Source organism: Pithys albifrons, chromosome 2 (assembly GCF_047495875.1).
Source record: "Pithys albifrons albifrons isolate INPA30051 chromosome 2, PitAlb_v1, whole genome shotgun sequence".
Lineage (NCBI taxonomy): Eukaryota > Metazoa > Chordata > Aves > Passeriformes > Thamnophilidae > Pithys > Pithys albifrons.
Window position 1 is genome coordinate 71,039,388 of NC_092459.1, and position 20,359 is coordinate 71,059,746.

The following is a 20,359-nucleotide window of genomic DNA, read 5'->3' on the forward strand; positions in this document are numbered from 1 at the left end:
TCCTCACCACAGCCTGAGAAACAGCAACTACCACTGATTTTCATAAAGTCTGCTGCTTTATAAAGTTGTCACAAGCCCATCTGTTGGGTCAAGAAAAGGAATGTCTCTGAAACTTACAAAAAAAAAAGTTGAGAAAATTAAACTGAATTCAAGCCAAATGCAGCAAGTGCCTGTGTATGTACTATTGCTGCAAGCTGAGTTCAAAGGGTAAAGGGAATTAAATATGCTGTAAACCAGATATTAATTTTATGAAATGCAGCAACTTCTTGCTTTCCACTTTCAACAGAGAAAAACTCAGTTAAGTATAATGAACTGAAACATACTTGGATGTCAAATATTCTTATTTAGGTAGTTCCACTGTGCTCTTCAAAACCTGGAATTGAGTTAATGGAATTAATTATTCTTACTGAAATCATTATCCCAGCAGCTTTTTAGTGTGTCTATTAGGTAGGTTTGATGGTCTGCTTCCAAGTGTCAAAAAAAAAAAATTAGAAATTATGCTGACAGACCTTTAGCCCTGAACAGTGCACAACTGGTTGAAAGACAAGCAGAGAGTAGCGGGTCTGCAGCTTCTGATCAGGACCATCTCTATGCTCTAACATTACAACTGCTACAGGATCCACATTATCCATAACAACTCACTTTTAAGACTTGCCACAAACACTGCGGGAATGAAAAGTCTAAGTCCAAAGGACAACATATATTTAGAAACATACCTCTAGTGTATTTCACAGCTGGCAGCCCTTTTTACAACAGCTATTTAATAGTTTGTTTTCTTAAAAAGTTCCACAAAAGCATCCCAATCCATTCATAACCGAAACATTAGTTGCCATCTACATATCCCCATGCTTCAGGCCAGCAGAGAAAAAGACCCTATTTTTTATCACAGGGGAGTTAGTGAAGGAAAGCTGTTTTTCATTTTCTGTCAGACATACACATAAAATAAATTAGCAGCAGAGCTGTGTAAAAGTTTCATTAGAAAAAAAACCATTGTGGCTTGTAATTCCCTCCTTTTCCTTAATTTCCCATTTTTTTATAAACTCAAAATCCTGGCCATGCCCTTGTGGTTCTGCCAATGTATGATTTTACAGAAAGGCTATATGAAAAACTCAGTGGTTCAGTATGAATTAAATGACCAAAAAAACCAAATAGGATGATAGTTGTTTCAGATGAGATTGCTCTTTAGTCTCAAGTGAGTGCACCAGTATCTGAAACATGAAAACTTTCACCAGTTGAACATACCTTACTCATTAGATCAGACCACCTGATAGTGTGCTTCCAAGTTCATTTCCCTGAGATCTGAAGCTAAATCAGTCTTCATTTAATTCAAACACGAGTTTAGAGACACAACACTTCACTTAAAAGAATAAAGGTCTATATGCCAAAAAAACCCCAAACAACAATAACAAAAAATAAAAACATCTACTTACAGTTTTCAACTGTGGATCCAGCTCCTGTCTAGAGAGTTTTACTGGGATTTGTGTAGCAAAACTGTCTTTGGCCTGAAAAAATGAGTACCCACAAAAGGACTGTAAACAGACTAAGTATCCTCCAGATGTTACAAAAACATACTTTTCTTTATTTTACAAAAAAACTCTTATCCTACTGTTTTTAAACCATTTGCAGAAGTCTTCAGCAAGATTTATGCAGACTTAAGCATATGAAAAATCAGCCATTGAGTCTTCTGTGCTTCTGCACACAGAAAGAAAAACTGTCTGTCTAGTTGCCATTCCCTTCCTGTCAAAGTAGACATAAGGTTCAGCCCATGGCTTTCAAACTTCCTTGAGATTACGGGCAAGAAAACAACACAGGGAATTACCTGTAACACAATTACATAACATAATTACTATTACTTTTAATAATACAGAGCCATTCGAGTACTATTATGACCAAGACAAGAGGGAATCTTTCTAAGTAGTCATTTCTGCATCTATATCTGCATACATATGCAACTGGTAGCATGCCTAATTCTATAGAACTTTTCACAACAATATTTCACAGGTCTGGCTGAAGTCTAAAAACATCTTGGGGATCAAAGTAAACACAGGAAGCACCTTTTTACTTTACACTTTTCAATTGGCTCTATGTTTTTCCACCCCCTACACCACCATTGCCTTAAATACAGTAAAAATCAGCTAAAGTTACTAAGCATCAAATCTCTCCTCTACTCCTCTGCTCTGATCCCCACCAAAACCAGGTTTATCCGAGAATAACAAAGAGAAGGCTCTTTCCTTTGGAGCATTTTTGAAGATTTTTCTGGTCACAAATTTGTTAACTGTCGTTATTCACCCTACAAATATCACTAAGGCAAATTTCTCTGTGCTGTAATCTAACCACTGTGCCCAGATAAAAAATTTGGGCACCCCAAGCATTCAAACAAACCACTTGTATAACATAGAGCTCATGTTCTTCCAAATACTGCCATAGCTTACTTTTTCTGAAGTCAACACAGAAAATTACAAAACTTAGCAAGACCATCACCATGTTCCACTGCTCAAAATATAATATTCAGTCATAGACACTGAACATTCCTCAAGTGATGAAATGCAATGTGTTTCTACTTCAGAATAAATGAAGTTTTAGGCAAAAGGGTTAAAATAACATGTAAAACAGCAAAGTGATTTGGCTTAAACATACACAGTTGAAGCATACAGGATCTGAGTTTCAATATAATGTGTTTTACTTTCCACGACAAACTGAGACGAAACAATGCATCTTCAACAGAAAATATATTCCTGTCAGGAATAATACACATTAGATAAATCCTGACAGGAGTAAAATGCATTAGATAAACATTTAGTCTATTTGAAGAATTTATCTTTCAAGTCCATCCAGCTTTATACACCTAGATCCTCTTACCATATCAATTATGTTGATCTGATTTTCATAGAATCTAAGAATCAACTAGATTGGAAAAGACCTCTGAGATCATCAAGTCCAACCTTTGACCTTACACCACTGTGCCTACTAGACCATGGCACTCAGTGCCACATCCAGTCTCTTCTTAAATACCTCTAGGGACTGTGACTCAACGACTTCCCTGGGCAGCCCATTCCAATGCCCTATCACTCCTTCTGCAAAGAACTTCTTTCTAATGTTAACCTCTCCTGGTGCAGCTTAAGATTGTGCCTTCTTGTCCTACTGCTGCTTGCTTGGGAGAAGAGACCAACTCCCACCTTGCTACAACTTCGTTTCAGGTAGTTGTAGAGAGCAATAAGGTCTCCCCTGACCTCCTCTTCTCCACCCTAAACAACCCCAGCTCCCTCAGCCACTCGTCATAGGACTTGTGCTCAAGTCCCTTCACCAGCCTCACTGCCCTTCTCTGGACCTGCTCCAGTACCTCAATATCCTTCCCAAACTGAGGGGCCCAGAACTGGACACAGGACTCGAGGTGTGGCCTCACCAGTGTCAAGTACAGAGGAACAATCACTTCCCTGGTTCTGCTGGCCGCACTATTCCTGATACAGGCCAGGATCCATTGGCCTTCTTGGCCACCTGGGCACACTGCTGGCTCATGTTCAGCTTTCTGTCAATCAGAACCCCCAGGTCCCTTTCTGCCTGGCCACTCTCCAGCCATTAGTGCTGCATGGGGTTTGTTGTGGCCAAAGTACAGGACCCAGCACATGGTCTTGTTAAACCTCATCCTCTTGGATTTGGCCCATCTGTCCAGCCTGTCCAGGTCCCTCTGCAGAGCCCACCTACACTCCAGCAGATTGACATTACCCAACATCTTGGTGTTATCTGAAAATTTGCTAATGGTGAACTCAATCCCTTCATCCAGATCATCAATAAAGATATTAAACAGGACTGGGCCCAACACTGATCTCTAGGGGACACCACTGGTGACTGGCTGCCAGCTGGACACAGCCCCGTTCACCAGCACTCTCTGAGCTCGGCTATCCAGCCAGTTCTTAACCCAGCAGAGAATGCTCCTGGTCCAAGCTGTGGGTTACCAGCTTTTCCAGGAGTATGTTATGGGAGATGGCATCAAAGCAAATATTTTAGTATAGTCTGCAGAGAAAGAGACTAGCAGTTTTGATGAAATCTGATCTAGTTGCACCATATTTTAAAAACACATTGAAAAAATGCCTTTAAGGAATAAAAACTTTCAATACCTCTTTGAGGGGCTAATGTCAGGAAATCGGATTCATAAAGCACGAACAACCCATTACAACAGAATGATCAAATGATAGGAGTAAATATCATGGCAACAGAAATCAATGACAAATCTCACATTAAATGAAGTGGAGCTGCGATTTTGTTCTGTTTCCAGGAAACACAAATGCATTACATCAGTTGAGATGCACTTCCCATCATGATGACTTGATTGCAGAGTCCCCTGGTAAATTACACTTGAGAAGGAAAAAGCTACTGAAAACATCACTGACCTCTCCCGCAGAAGCTATGTATCTCTTCCTTGTGAATAAAGCATTAAAAATTTTAGGAATCCAAAGAAATTACAGCTGTCACTAATAGAACCTAAATCCTACCAAGAGTACTAAGAAAGATTCAAGAACAACCAAAACCCAACAGATCTTCAGAAGGTCAAAAGAAACAAGACATGCAACTGTCATACTGTCTTTTCAGCTACAAAATTTGCCCCTACAAATAGATTTTAACCCTATTATTAATTGTAATCAAATTTGACAATACCATACATGTACCACCGGAGTTCATGAAAACCAGCTAGGAACACTGCAGAGACATGAATAAGAGGCCACTAAAAAGAACAGAAGCTCTGCCCATCTTATGCAATAGCAGACATTCCAGGCAGCAAGAAATGGTTGGAGGAAGCAGGGAGAAAAGAAAAAGCACCAGGCACATCCAGACTTAGATCTAATGGCTACCAAATTGATTGGGGTTTAGGGGTTATTGGTCTTTGTCTTACTCAATTTGAATTGAACAGGCACAGAGTTGAGCAGATTCCCAGTGTTTCAGCAGAAGAACCATGTAGGCAAAGTAGCTAAAATATATAGACACATAAAATAGGAGATCAGCACTTTGGGTGGTACCCAAATTATGCACTGCTCCAAAAACAGAAACCATTATGTCAATAAGATGACAGTATTTGTATTACAGCATTTTATCAAAATAATTCATAAACACATAGACTTTTTTTCCAGAACAAGATTATTACCAAACAAGTGAGAGATAGAAATAAACTACTAAAAACTAAGTAAATCTGAAGCCTGAATTCAAAAGTTTCATTGAACCACGCATCAGCTGATAAAACTGAAGGAATAAACATTCACGTGCAGATTTTGACAGCCAAACAATATAAAAGACACCAGTAAGTAAAGCAGCACATAAAATCTCCAGCAGTACAAGACAGAAAGTGACCATCATCCATGCTTCTGTGTGTTACTGAGAAAGTGCATGCTGGATAGCAACACATGAAGGTATCAGTAACCATCATCTAGACTGAAGATATACTACTTTACAGTCACTGTATTGTTTTAAATGTGTTCCTTATTTTCACCCTTTACTCCTCCCAAAACACAATAATTATCTTGAAGCTCAAGAGCTCTGACATAGTTTCACAAAGATTTCCCAACCCATGCAAAGGTGGAAGATTGAATTATGAAAACATCTACAAAAAACATTACATTGCCAACTACAGTTCTCTCTCAGTACGGCTTAATACTTTACTATTTAAGCAACAGCACTGACTGTAGCACAATTAGTTGTGGCTCAACCATACCAATACATATACAGGAGGGAGAATGTATGTTCTGAAACTCAGAGCAAATTCATAGTACAAGGTGAAGTAAAACTGCTGCAAATTCCAAATGCTGGAGATCAATAAATGAGGCAGAAAATGGTATGTGCCCAGAAAACTATGAATTGCAAATACAGTCTAGAAGCATCTGAAGGATATCTTCTAGTTCATCTTCTCTTCCATGTTTTTTATTCCCCATCTTATTAATGCTGGTGAGGTAAACTTGTCATCTTCATTGTTCATACCATTTCAGTAATTCTTCCCTCAATTAAAATGCATCTTAGAAAAGCAGCAGCAGCAGTAGGGCTAATCAAAACTAATGATTACCTCATACTTCATGCTTTTAGTGCAAGAGCATTTAAAGTGGTCTCAATGTTGGCCTTGAAGAGAACAATGCACTACTATGTTTTTCAGCCAAAGCTCCCAGATCCCCAATGTCTGGGAGCTGTTCACAAAGACAGACACAAAAACAAAGTCACAGGAAGCTATAGCAACATTCTGCTTGATCATTAAAGCTATGTTGTCTGGCAGAGGGATCCCCAGATTCAAAGCCAAGTGGTGACATCTCGTTATGGCTCGCCATTTTTCCTACTTTGTAGCCACTCATCTATTTTGATAAGATTTCTCCAACTTCTTGGAAAGAGGACAGTGCTGTTCATGCTGTCTAAGTATCTGACAACCTATTGGTTTAGAAAACTTCCAGGTTTGTTATGAGAACTAGTTTGTGTTCACTCAGTGCTTGGGGCAGGGTGTGAGTAGGGAGGGATGGTGGATATAATTATTTCAGCTTAATTCCAATAATTGACAGCATCTAGTGATAATTCTTGTACTACTATGTGTTAACTTGAGCTGGCAAAATGCCAACTGCCCAACACAGACAGAAAGGACCCTCCCCAACCAAGGGAAAAGGAGGGAGGAAAAAAACCCCAGAACCCGAAGTAGCAAGCTTCTTATATTATACAAAAGAAAGGCAATTAAAATCAGAATATGATCTAATACATATATATACAAACATGAGGAAAAAAACTAACAACAATATAACAACAATAGCTACCAAGTAAACTTGGTAGCTACCAATCTACCAACAATAGCTACCAAAACTAACAATAGCTACCAACCAAATAATACAGATTCCAAACACCCAAACCCCACAAAACCTCCCAACAACTCTTCCAGAGAAAACTCCCAGCGAGATGAGAAAAATTAACAAGAAAATGTTCACCTCCCTAGAAACACAGCGCAGATGGCAGCAAGGCCTAATCTTGGTGGAGGCAGGGCAGTGCGTCCTCACGGTCTGAGGCAAAGACCAAAAGAGACAGAAGCTCCATCTCCCTCTCTTTTTATACTTCTTGATGATGTCAGATGATATGAAATACCTCTTTTATTGCTTAAATCAGGTGATGCTCGTACCTTCTAATCAATGTCACATCCTTTGGGACTGCTTCTTCAGTAATACACCCCATAGCACAAAAATAACGATAAAAGTTATTAGAGAGTATCAAAAAAGGACTATGAACCTGGTGAAGGGTCTTGAGGGGAAGCCACACGAGGAGCAGCTGAGGTCATTTGCTCGTTCAGCCTGGCTCAGAGGGGAGACCTCATTCCCTGGTGAATGGAAGAGGAGAGGCAGGCACTGATCTCTTCTCTCTGCTGACCAGTGACAAGATCCGAGGGAATGGTACGAAGCTGAGTCAGGGGAAGTTTAGTTTAGGTAGTAGAAAAAGGTTTTTCACCCAGAAGGTGGTTGGACACTGGAACAGGCTGCCCAAGGAAGTGGTCACAGCACCAAGCCTGCCAGGGAACTCGGGAAGGATTTACACAATACTCTCAGGCACATGATGTGAATCCTGGGGATGGTGCTGTGCAGGTCCAGGAGTTGGACTCCATGATCTTGTGGGTCCCTACCAACTAAGGATATTCTATAATTCTATGAAAAAAAAATGTATTTCATAGCCACAAAACTTTCATGCAACCACCCAGCAGAAAAGCCCAAAAGACAATTAGCAACTCCATCTCTGTGAAAGGTCTTCACTATAGAATTAGAAGGATTTGGGGTTTGCTATGAAAAAACTAAGAACATACCAACTTCCTATCAACATCATGCACATTCTGGGTGGGGTAAAGTACTGGGCAAGAGAAGCAAAAATCCTGGGGTAAAAAACCAAACACGAAAACAAAAAACCCTGAGCATGCAAGTAAAAACCTTCATAAAGCTGACTTTCAAGATGGCAAAACTTACATTACATAAACTGTGCTATATCTCCATCTTCCATGTTAAAGAACGTATTTTAAACATGCACTTCCAATTCACAAGCGTGACTGCACAAGGGAAGGGTACTCCTGTACAGAAAGAGCAGCCTTACAGAGGAAGAATTAGACCATTTATTTAAACAGAAGTGTTAGTTTATGTGAACTTCAAGTGACCATGAAACTATGGCGTAAGTGTACCAACCACAGCCAAACTGATCTAAGATGAGCTGCTGATGAAAGGGGTTATCCTCTCATTAGCTCCCAGCAACAGGCTGACGTGTCAGCAGGCTTCCCATCAGCACTGGTGACCCTTTGACTCCAAAAAGTCAACTTTCTGAACTTATTCAGGAAGTTAAACAGAAAACTCACTACTCAGCAAGCACCTACCAAAATCTCAGCCACCTGAAACACCTTGTTTTGGGGTCAGACATGTTCCAACATTAACAGACAGAACGGGGAATGAACCAAGTAGGTGTAACAGTTAACATCCCCCTTGCTCCTAATAGCCTCTTGCAATCTGTTTACAGAGATCACCAGAACCCAAGGTCATCTTTGTACTTCTTTATCGATCACAGCAGCCTACAGCTCAGTAAGTGAGCAGATATTCACCCATGCATGTATCACAGGTTAGGAAGTCTTTTTTCTGCTATCTCTGCTCAGCTGGTGGTGACCTCCAGCAGAGAAGCATAGGTTAGGTATCTCAGCTGCCACTAGAGATGACCTGCCAGAGCTCATCTCTGATGTCTAAAACCTACCAAAATTATATTTGTTTATGCCAATATAAAGTCTTTATAGAGACTTTAAAACCAGGTTTTCAACTCAGTTTTAAGTTCCAAAGTGAAGTTCAGAGCAGGACATTTCTATATTTAAACAAAGCTTAAGCCTTACCAATTCATACTTCAGAAAAAGAATTTAAAAAGTCCAATATTGCTCAACATAACTGTGTAACTGTTCTCATGTTATTTTTTTCAATTTTTATATATATAGCAGATTTCAACTTCCTGACCATTCCTCCCTTTAGCTCCATAAACAGCAAAAGAATTGTGAAACAAGAAAAACAAAACCCACCTTTTTACAAGGGCTTGGGGAAAAGTCTTTCTTGGCACAGCAGAATGCCTAGTTGCTTTGATTCAAACACAAGTTGTTAAAACAAGATGATGCAAAGTGCTAAGAGAGCAGTTCAACATATTTTTTAAAAAGGTACAGAATGCTGAATGAACAAAAACAAACAAAAAATTACCCTTGCAGTCAAATCAGAAGGTAATACCTTCAGCATCATCTTGTAAACACAAATCAAGGCTTGCTATGAGCAAGTAAGAGGTCACCAGCAAAGCAGCCAACCATAGTCCTGTTAGCTATACTTAAAACATACCCGTGGCTAGAGCCATCCAAGGTAATTCATGTTAAGAGACAGAGAAGGTGCATGCACTCTGTGTAGCTAGAATTACAGTTTAATAAACTGTTAAAAAAAAGCACAAACAATTTGGGTAAGTTATTAAACTAAAATTAAAGCATTAAAAAAAAGGAAAGAAAAAAACACATAGGGTAGAACAGTAAAACTTTCAGAGTGACCATAAAAAGTAAAAGACACTGTTAGCTGGCATAAACAAGAGATTGTCAAATAGCAGTTGGCTGATCCATGAAGATAATATTAAGCTACAAAAAGTAAAGAAATAAATTAAAATGTTGTCAGTTATTACATCCATAAAGTATATTATTCATCAAGCACCGCTTATGTTGTTACTAAAGAGGAAAAAATTATAGTTAAGCAGCAAGAATTTGTGACTTTAAAAAAAAGGTCATCTTACACTTCAGTGAAATCCTATACTTCATTGAAGCGATTTCCTCGAAATGTGATGATTTGCTGGGAGATATTTACATATCATGCCTTTCATCTACCACAAAAGAGACATCTCACAGTTTATAGATAGCTTTCACTGTAAGGATGAACATTTTCTTCTGCTGTAATCACATTCCTTTGAGCAATCAAAATTATAAACTTCTCTTACCATTCCAATCTTCTGCCTTTTTTGTTTTTGATTTTTACACCTTCAATACAATTGTCATAGATGAGAACGTTTCCATTATTTTTCATTAACTTAAGATTTGTGATACCACCACACACACTTCATCCATCCTTGTCAATTGACTAACTTGTGTGTTCTTGTTCTCCTGTGAACATTCATTGACACATTTTAGCCACAATTTTGAAAAATCCTTTCAAAGCAGCAAGTTGAGGAAACAAAGACCAAAAATATAGATAATTGTTCTGAGCTGGGCAGCAAGCCATGTCCTCCAACAATGGTCCCTTATTCACTGGATGCATCTTTCATTCAGGACTTTGTAGAGCCTGTGGTTCATTCTCTAGGAGAACTTGGTGTGTTAGAAACAAGGTCTGCCTAGTGCCACAAACAGTTTGGACTGTTTGGTTCCTCTATTGGTACATATGGTTATGTCCCTTTACAAGTAATTAAAACAGCACAGAGCCTGGTCTCTAGCCACAAAGTACAGGGGCATGACACAGCTTGGGTCTGCAAAGCTAAACTCTTCTCCTTTCTCAAGGTCAGAAGAGGCAAGTACAATTCCCACTGTCTTTTGAGAACGAGTGCCCCTTTGCTTACTCCCAGTACACATGCAGACAGTTAGGCATCAGTCTAAACTGGACCAAGGAGCACACTCAAAATTAAGTGGAATGGACAGGACTAAAGCTTGAGCCCACATTCTCTCTGTGCTTAACTCAAGTGTAAGCATTGCATATCACCCCAACAAAAATCAAAAAAAGACTTGAAAGTGACATGCAAACTATAAGCATATTTCTACCCACAAAAAATTCTACTGCAGTTCCTAAAACATTCCAAATGATCCAGTTTCTTTCTATCACCACAAGAGCTAAGCCAGAAGTTGTAGGGCAAACAAATGCACTGTTCTATAAACATTGGAAACTGCAGGTCATCCATACTCTCTGATGTCTTCAAAGCACTTCTCAAAAGGCACCTCTTATCCCAAGACCTTCTTGCGTTCATAATCATGAGCTGAAGGCCACAGAAACTACATTTAAGACTCAAGATCCACGAAGAAGCTTTCCAAGGGTAACTATCCAAAAAGTCTTTACTGGTGAAAACTGAAGAAACAGGAACAGTGAGACACATCCATGCAAAAGCAATTTGCTCACAAGGAGACACAAGAACCTGGCACGATGAAACCTGAGCATACCAGCTAAGGCAGTGCCTGTTTTGAGAGCAGATGAGTTCAGTTTCCTGTTACATCAAACAGTAACTTTCATCAGTCCTTCGTATGCTTAAGAAAGCAAGAAAAAATTTCTACTGACATCATACTTAGGGCTGGGCAGACAGTGGCAGATTAGGAAATACAATGACTCACAGCAAATACAGAACACATACTGAGCATTTTCAAACTACCATGCAAAATATCATCTTACCTAAAAATTAGATAATACTGCTGAAGTGAGCTATACCAGAAGAAGAGTAACAGCACCATAGTGCCTTCACACAACAAAAGCAGTCGGGTAAAATAAAAACATTGTAAAAAGAACAGGCTAAGAAACCATCCCACTGCTGGAAGAAACAAAATCAACCCAATTCAGCATCAAGAAGGAAACGTCAGCTAAAATAAGTGATGGGTGGACAAGGAGGAAATAATATTTAGCTGAAATTACAGATAAAACTGAAAGAGAAAGCCATGCAATGAAAGGACAACTGACTATGTTCAAAAAAGAATTCTCTCTAGAGAAGTTGCCAAGGTATCTGTATATGCATGAAAGAAAATCAAAATATAAACACAAAAATAACAGTGTAAGTAAAAGAATGAGTTATTGCAAACTTAACTGCTACGTGTTAGGGAAACAAAAAATCATTAGTGAAATACTAAGACACTTTTTTTTTTCCATACTAAGTCAAAGACCATTAAGAGAGAGAGAGGGCAGTAGCTTTACCCAGTTTGGAAGCAAATAAAATAAGACACTGTGGAAGAAATACAATAGAGATATAAAAATTAGGCAGTGAGGAAAACTACAAAAGAATTAAAAGGATGCACATTTATCCTCTACAATTTGAGCTACACATCTTATTCTCTGAATCAGCAAAACACCCTAATGTTGCAGACATCCTACTAAAATATATGACAAAAAAAGTGGCATCTTTCCTGCCAAATTAGACATTTCCCTACAGCGTGAAGCAAAGCAAGCAGTATTATTAAGGTGAGCATAGCAATGCTTGCCAGCAGCTACAAATACCTGCTGTTTTGGGTATGTATGGGTCAGAAGGATTAGAGATGTGAGGTTTCTGAAAAAAGTTATTAGAAAGTCAGATGCCAAAGTTTTCTTTAGGAAGTATTTGTGGCTTGACATTAGGGGATTTCTTTTTGATGCAAGTGGACGGGTAAGAGGAAGAGTGCTGAAATTATTAACAGCTGAATAAACCTTGTTAAGAGAAGTACAGCTCTGCTGCACGAGAGTTGGTTGATAATGCAGAAACAAGCAATCAGATCAGTAAGTGCTAATGAAAGTATTAAATCTTCAGTTTCCAGAAGGAAGGCAGATTGACTGGTCTCAGACCCTGACAATCTCTTCTTTGGGTCCCAGCATCAAAGAAGGTGAGATTACTACTATTGCTTCTACATTGAGGCTTTTTATTACTATTTTAATTAGATATCACTAACATTACTATGGGTTCTCTGAAGGCAATGAATAACATTCAAAAGCCTTCTATTTTACTATTCTTGAGCCAGAACTCTTCAGAAAGCCTTCAAGTGATACAGTCACCTCAACTCTAGTCCTTTTGATCTATAAGATTTGGCATCTCCTAATGACATGACATTTTATTGTTAAAAATCTCAAACAGACTAAAACTTGCTATCAATGTATTTCTCAAAAGAATATGAAATTAATAAATCCAGTATTATTTTGTTCTTACTGCCACCTGTGACAAGGTGCTTACGAGCCTGGAATTAAGAAAGCTTCCTGTGGTAACAAATCACTGAGAAAAAGATACATAAAAAGAATTTTGAAATAAAGGAGTTCTTTGTAAGTATGTAAATGATACACTTTTTTGAACTAATTGATGCTCTTGCCAAGGTTTTTTTTTTTTCCTAAGAACATAATTAGCATACTTCTATGCTGAAATAAGGCACTCTCAGAGTGCACTAACAGCAAAGATTAATTCATGAATTTACCATAAAAATTTAGAATTTGTTAACCAGACTGTCCTCCTCCCCTGAAAAAAACCAAACATGTCATTAGCATTCTGGAATGTTCATTTGTTAACAAAGTCATGATTGTGAGTCCTGTTACCTGCCTTTTGAATGGTTTCATTTGAGTGTGCAACACATCATTACATCGTCTGGCATAGCAGAAGCCAAAGTCTTCAATAAACGTCAGCCAGGGAGGTTCCTCCCACACTAATTACGGCAGATTGACAATAACTGATGAAGGAACCACAGAAACACACCACTTTCTCAAAAGCTTTTAAAAAGGGGACAAAGAGGCGCCAAGGCAAGCCCACCTCCAGAATGAAAATACTGTATCCTCACCTTAAAACAAATTAGGAAAAAAAATTACATCATTTAATAGAAGAGGCCAAAGCTGAGACTTGATTCAACACAGTTTGCCTGGGACAAGGGAGGCTGAGCTGCGTGAGCCTCAGACGGCAAAGGCAGCAGCGCTCTCGGAGCTGTCAATCAGTAGGTGGCACTCTTCAAACTCCGACCGTAGGAAGCCAAGCACCAGCACAAGCCAGGGACACACTATAGAGCAGGCTGGATCTTTGGCAAAAATATGAACAAGAAATACTGAACCGTTTTAGCTATAACTAGCATCCACGGGCAATGCAATGGCTTCATTTCAAAAATATATACAGCAACCTTCTATATAATCTCTAGAGTTACTAAGAATTAAAGATTTTGGGTGCTATAAATACTTTGGATGAACATTATTGTACACTTACTCTAAGAAAACCAGTACCTTAAGAAATTATCCGTTACATCTGCAGAATAATTCAAGTGCAGCCCTGTAGGTAATTACGTGGATGTAAGCCAGACTCGTGACTCAATTTATTTTTTTTAACATAACAAAACAGCAACATTATTTATGTTTTACTACATAAAACAAAGCTGGGAAGTAAATTTGTTAAAACAAATGAAATAGACAACCAAATCCTTTGGAATAATGTATGAACTGTTATTTTTGTGGCATTTACTAGTGAAGATGAGGCCCACACACCCAAAGATTTAATTGCTTTTAGGACAGGAGTTCAAATCAATGCAAGGTATGACAAAAATGAAAACGTTGCTCCATAAAAAAATGTCAGACTTTCCACTCCTGAAAACAGTGTTCCTCATTTAGCAATTATACTTTAAAAAATAAATAAATAAATACAGATTGAAATCAATGCACTTTACTGCTTATTTGATAAAACAGTAAAAGGAAGAGCAGATTTAGTAACAATGTTCAAGTACAGGTACTTGTAATTGAAACAGCCAGCAGAGGGAGTATAAAGGCAATTAAAAAACCTCAATAGCACTTGGTTTTTATGTATTATTGTATATGTAATTTTAGCTTTCTCTTAGCCTATGAAAGTAGTGCCAACAGTGCAAAATTTTAAAGTATTAAACATAATTACTTGAAACTAAAATAGTTTTTTAAAGTAACATTAAAAAAATGAGCTGCTACTAGACTCAAATTGAAATACAATTTTAAGCACAGGCAAGGTTAACATCAACCAACAATCTGCATAAGCCATTTCCAAGTTATGAATCCATTCAGTCACAACTCTAACTCTTAATTTTCTGAATCTAAAATTAAGTTCATGTTTTGATAACTCTGAGAAAATGTTAGATATGATCCAGTTGTATTAGAAAACACCACAAAATCTTAAAACTAAACAAAAGCTACCATGGTACTGATCTGTACAATAGATGATATAAAAGCAAGTCAGCCAAGTGTATGTTCTAGATCACTAGCGGAAATAACCATTTACACAACTGTTTCAAAATCAAGTCACTAAGTTATACAGATGTTGAATAAAAACTCATCTTTATGTTTCAGGTTTTCCCCATGTCCAGCTGATGAGTATGGCTTAAACGTGAGCAAAGGGAAGAAGGACACAAATTGCATGAATGGAGCTGCCAGCCTTGTGTTAGAATTTTAAAAGAGCTGCCATCCTCTTCACACAAGTGGCACAAAGAAACCATCTCCCAACTCACCTACACTATCCCACTGTGCACAATCACACCTTCCGCAGTCCATTTTACAAGAGAACCAAGGTTATTGAGTTAACAGTGAAGGTGTTTCCTCCCTTCTCAAGGCTTATGAGCACTAGGTAACCCCAAGACATCAGGCAAACACAGAGCTGAGGAGTCAAAGGGACAGAGAATTAGTTATTTCACATGCAAACTGCATGGTTTATAGACATTCATTTGTAAAAATACCTGATTTGAACAAACAAGCCCTTCTTCAGTATTAACGGCTTATGCTTGCACCATTTTAATTCACTTTCCATGCCATTCCTCGCTGTCTGCCCTATGTCTTTTTCAGTTATCCCACTAAATAGGACAGCAGAGCTGCAGACCAGGATACATGGTATTTCTACTCACTAAGGCAAAGTGTGATACTATGAAACACCAGTCCTGATGGGAGCCACTGACTGACACCACTTATCACAACTATATACTGCTTTAGTGACAAGTTTACTTTCAATTAACCCTGAGCCAGAATCCATGGGACAATTCCATTTTTGACATCATCTATATTTTAAGCATAATTTATTTGTACAACGAAACCCTGTCCACCTTCACACAAGGGATTCACTGCTGAAGATTAGCACTTGTCTTAAAACACCCTGACTACAAAAAATGAATACACAGACCAGGAAAAACGAGAGTCAAGCCAAGATTAACCTTTCCAGTCGTGTAGGTAACAGGAATAATTTTAACTTTATTTAAATTTTAATTGGTATTTTCTTCTAGAACTACAGATCTTACTACACCTATTCTTAAGAGTACTACTTCATCAGAAAGTATTAGCATCTGGCAGGTGGAGGTATAGGATAAAGTTGTTGCATCATAAACAAAAGAACAAAACCAAACCAAATAAAAACAAACAAACAAATAAAAACCAACCACAACAACAACAATTTTAAAAAGGCCAGGAAAAAATGAACTGCATAAAATAAAAATAAGTTGGTAATTTTCTGACAAGTAGAAATCCAGCTTACTGTAAAATACTCATACCTGTCAGTAGACTCATGGCACACTGGCACACAGATGGCATACGCTACACACGCACCTCTAGAGACCTTGAACGTAGAAGGAAGATGGAATGCTCCCCTAAAGATAAAACATTTCCCAGAAACCTAGAATACTTGGTAACTTGTATATCCTAAATACAATAGAACTTCACTGGACTATTGATCCAGGATATTCAATACCAAGTTTGTTATAACACTGTGTTATGCATCAAGATTTTAAACAGTCAAAAAAACCAACGCACATCACACAAGGTTCAAAGCTTCTGCAGTCCAGTGCTTCGTAAGGAATCTTAAAAATTAAAAGAGTCAGATATAGCTTAAAACTGAGTATTGCAGAACCTAAAATTTTAATAATATCACGAACGTTCTAACAAAATCCTGACTGGAGAGAATGCAAGTCAAAACAGTTTAGAGACGAAAGAAAAATACATCTCTAGTAATTTCACTGTTTTCCACTCTTGATGATTTTGTTAAGTATCTTTTAAATTTCCTTTCCAAAAGGGCTTATCTCAAATCTCTTCCCTACAGAACTCCTCAGTTTCCCTGCAAAAATATTTAGACTTCTTTTGTCTTTAAAGTCAAAAACATATATATATGTATGATTTAGAACCTAAAATACAAATCAGGAAACAAAAATCTATGTCATGTAGCACATTATCTTCATTATTTGACATGATCTCATCCTCTTCAAAACAAGGATAGCCTTCCAGCTGCACTGTAACCAGGACTATGCACAGTCCTACAAACAGTTGACAAGCGCTCTTTGCAGTGGCTGCACTGGAACTGAATAGTGTCTTGTTTGACTTCCCTCCACTCCTTTTTCAGCCTGGTTTCCTAAGGAAATCAGACTTATGCAATCACTCGGGAGGGAGGGCAGTGTACGCATATGTACATATGCACTGCACGTGGATGTGTGTCTGTTTGACCTCACTAATACCTTTTGAGCCCATTGGCCAGTTTCAATCACATTCAAAAGATCAGCAAAGATGTATGAAATTTAAGTTCTTTAAAGTTTCATGAGAGCAAGCTGCAGAGCATGAAAAAGTGTTTCCATAGAGAGGCTGCATGTCTTCTTAGACGTCAGTAAACTCATAGGGGAAATAATAGTTCTGCTCCTTTCTTGCCTGCCAGAAAATCTTCAGCCAGAGGTCACACAGTCAGTGAGAGATGACCAAGTTTCTTGTGTTCAAGCATTCATAAAATAGCTTATGTTTAATTCAGCGCTGCTTTTAAAACTGTTTTGAATAGAGATGATCAACTTTTTCCTGATCTGCCACAGGAGTGAATTGCCCTACATGACACACGTTCCCTGGCTTGGTCCCTTGCTCCCAACGCCGCTTACTTTAAAACATCAGTGTTGTACCACATGCCTGGCAGCATTCTACCACTCTCAGAGAGAAAATTAAAACTGCAAGAGCTTAGGATTTCCTTGGCCTCAAGACTAAACAAGTCAGTGGCTCTGTAACATAACTATTGAATAAAGTTTCAAAAGGCAGTGCAGCAAATATATAATCATTTTTATTCACCTCTACAAGGGCACACAACTACTACCAAACTCCCAGGCTCTTGTGCTAAAGACAGCTGCAAGGCATTAAGACAAAAAATGAGATTTCAACGGACATCTCTATAGTTCTTCTCACATCCCCTAAAATGCATACATGTGTGAATGATGATTCACCTGTTTCCAAAAAAGCCGCCTTTATCAAAGTATATTAAAAGGTTAATATGCAAGTCCAGGGTCACTTTAAGGCATAAATCTATGAATTAAGAACTGTCACAAAGAGAAAAACAGCTGCAGCTGACTGAAGTCACCCTAAGCATCAAAATATAGTGCAAGAAAAAAGTTTTTTATAAAAGAAAAAAATATATACTTCTGCCCTGGTAACACGTTTCGCTTGGAAATTCATTCGTCCCATGACTACACCTAAAATCAGCACATTTTCCTTCGTGGCGATAGTCACGGGCAGCCCGACCCCAGGAGGTTTCAGCCCGAAGCCTCGGCCGCTCCGAGGCTGCCCACCCGGCGGGGCGCGGCGTGTCAAGGAAGCGCCTCGGCGGGAGGCTCGGGGCGAGACACACGAAGGCGAGCCGGGCCGTGTTCCTACGAACGAGTTGTTTCTGCCATGCGGAAGCCCTCCTTCCCGCTCCCACAACCCGCCTCAGGGCTCGGGCCGCTCCCGCCGGGCTTCCCAGGTCGGCACGGGGAGGGCACTCGCCGAGCCCGGAACACAGAAGAGGCCGGGCGGCTGCTCTGGCTCCACTCCCGCCTCCCGCCACGGGGCGAACACGGCCCCGCGCCCTTCCCCCGCGTTCGGGCTCAACGGGAGCCGGCGAGGGTTTGGGAACGGCGGGCTACGGGGCGCCTCAGTGCCCCCTTTATTCCGCCCTCCCCGCCAGTCTGTCACTACCCCCGTTCCAGCGCCAGCCCTCCATAGCAAGGAGCACATGTTTCCTCTCCGGCTGCTGGCCCGCCTTACAACGAGCCACGGCCAGTGGAAGGCGGCACCCGGTACCAAAGCCGGATCAGAAATATGGAATGTGAACACGCGTGGCAGATCTAACGGAGGATGCAGAAAGAAGCGATCCATTTCACCCTTTTCAGTCCTCTGTCGCCGCTTTTCTGTCAACTGTCGATACTATAATGCTTCCTTATTACTACTTCAAGTAATTGGGGGGGAGGGGGGGGGTGTCAGTCTCCATTCCCCTACGCGTCATTCCTAAGCAAATTAAGCATGTAGCAAGTAAAAGGCTGACATGCATATACGTAGAGTTGTCTGATCCCGGAATGATGCCGAAATCCTCAGGCGTTAACAGCCAGCTCCCACAAAGAGCACTGAGTTACACTGAGCATCCCCTTTGTCCGTGCATCCTCAATACACACCCGGCCGCTCCTCCATGCGTCCACGCACGCCCCACGTATACGGCCCCTTTGTGTCCTCGCCTACCCCCACTCACAAAGAAATGTCCTTTCTACAAGGCATGCACCCAGCCTCGGACACAGCCCTTCGCCTTCCCCCGAGATACGCGCGACCCGCCGCCGGGCACAGCGCTCCGGTACCTACTTGTATTCAAGAAACAGTCCGTAAACCTCCTAAAGCAGCTTGCAGAATTAGATCCATCTTCCATGTCTGGCCCTAGGAGCAGGGGAGACGAGAAGGAGAAGAAGGCGTCTCTCTGCCGCTGCTGCCGCCTAGGAGTCCTGCTCCCGCCGGGGCCGTCGCCTCCTCGGATCCCGTCGCCGCGGGCTGCTGCTGCTGCAGCAGCGAGGGAATTGCAGGACCACGGCCGAGAGGCGGCTGGGGAAAGGAGAAGCCCGGAGTGGTGCTGACGGGAGCCGCCGGCTGCGGAACGGAGCAGCAAGCACTGGATGGAGGAAGAACAGAAGAGTCTTCTCCTGCCGCTGCTGCCTGGATGGGCGATCAAGTGAGCTGCCGCTGCCGCTGCTCCGCCAACATCTCTTCCTCCTCCTCCTCCTCCTGCCGCTCTCGCTGCCTCTCCTCCTCCCTCCCTCCCTTGGAGACTTGTGAGGTTAAAGGAAAACGAGGAGGGGAAACGAGGAGGCGGCGGCAAGAAGTAAAAAGAAGATGGAGAAGCGGAGGAAAAGGAGGGGATTGGAGCGAGGAAAGGAGCCGCTGCCGCTCTGGAGACGATGCTGGCGGAGACGGCAGAGGAGGCTGTCCCTGCAGCGCGGTTCCTGCTGCTGGTGGTGGTTGTTAGGAGGACAGAGAGGGAGCTGCAGGCAGCCGAGCCGCCTCCAGGAGCGGGGGGAGGAGGAGGAGACCCGCCGCTGCCTCCACCTCCACCGCTCTGGCCATGGGAGTGGAGCGGGCGGCTGCCGGAGCCGGGCTTTTCCCCGGGTGCTGCAGCCAGGGGGGCCGAGGGGCGGGATAAGATCCGCTTCTCCGGGTTGGACATGCTTCCGCTCTTCCCTCCCTTTCGCGGTAGTTTAAGGCAGGACGCCTAGAAGAGATACCGGAGTAAAGCGAAAAGGGAAGCAGAAAAGGGACGGAGCCAAACCAGGAGCGACCGCGGATCAGTCCTTCGTTCCCTCCGACAAGCCCCGGGCAGAATTTCCTCCGCACCCCGGCTCCCCGCCCTCATAAAATCCTCACATTTCCGTTCCCCCTTT

At 40.9% G+C, this 20,359-nt stretch overlaps 1 protein-coding gene across 1 annotated transcript in view; it reads right to left on the reverse strand.

Moving 5' to 3' along the window:
• The window catches only part of PDE10A (phosphodiesterase 10A), a 191,217-nt gene extending 171,072 nt beyond the window's left edge, over window positions 1–20,145 (reverse strand). Inside the window, exon 1 of the mRNA XM_071549430.1 lies at window positions 19,293–20,145. Coding sequence (XP_071405531.1) covers window positions 19,293–20,145 — 853 coding nt within the window. The remainder of the gene's footprint in view (window positions 1–19,292) is intronic.
• Between the last annotated feature and the right edge of the window lie 214 nt (window positions 20,146–20,359).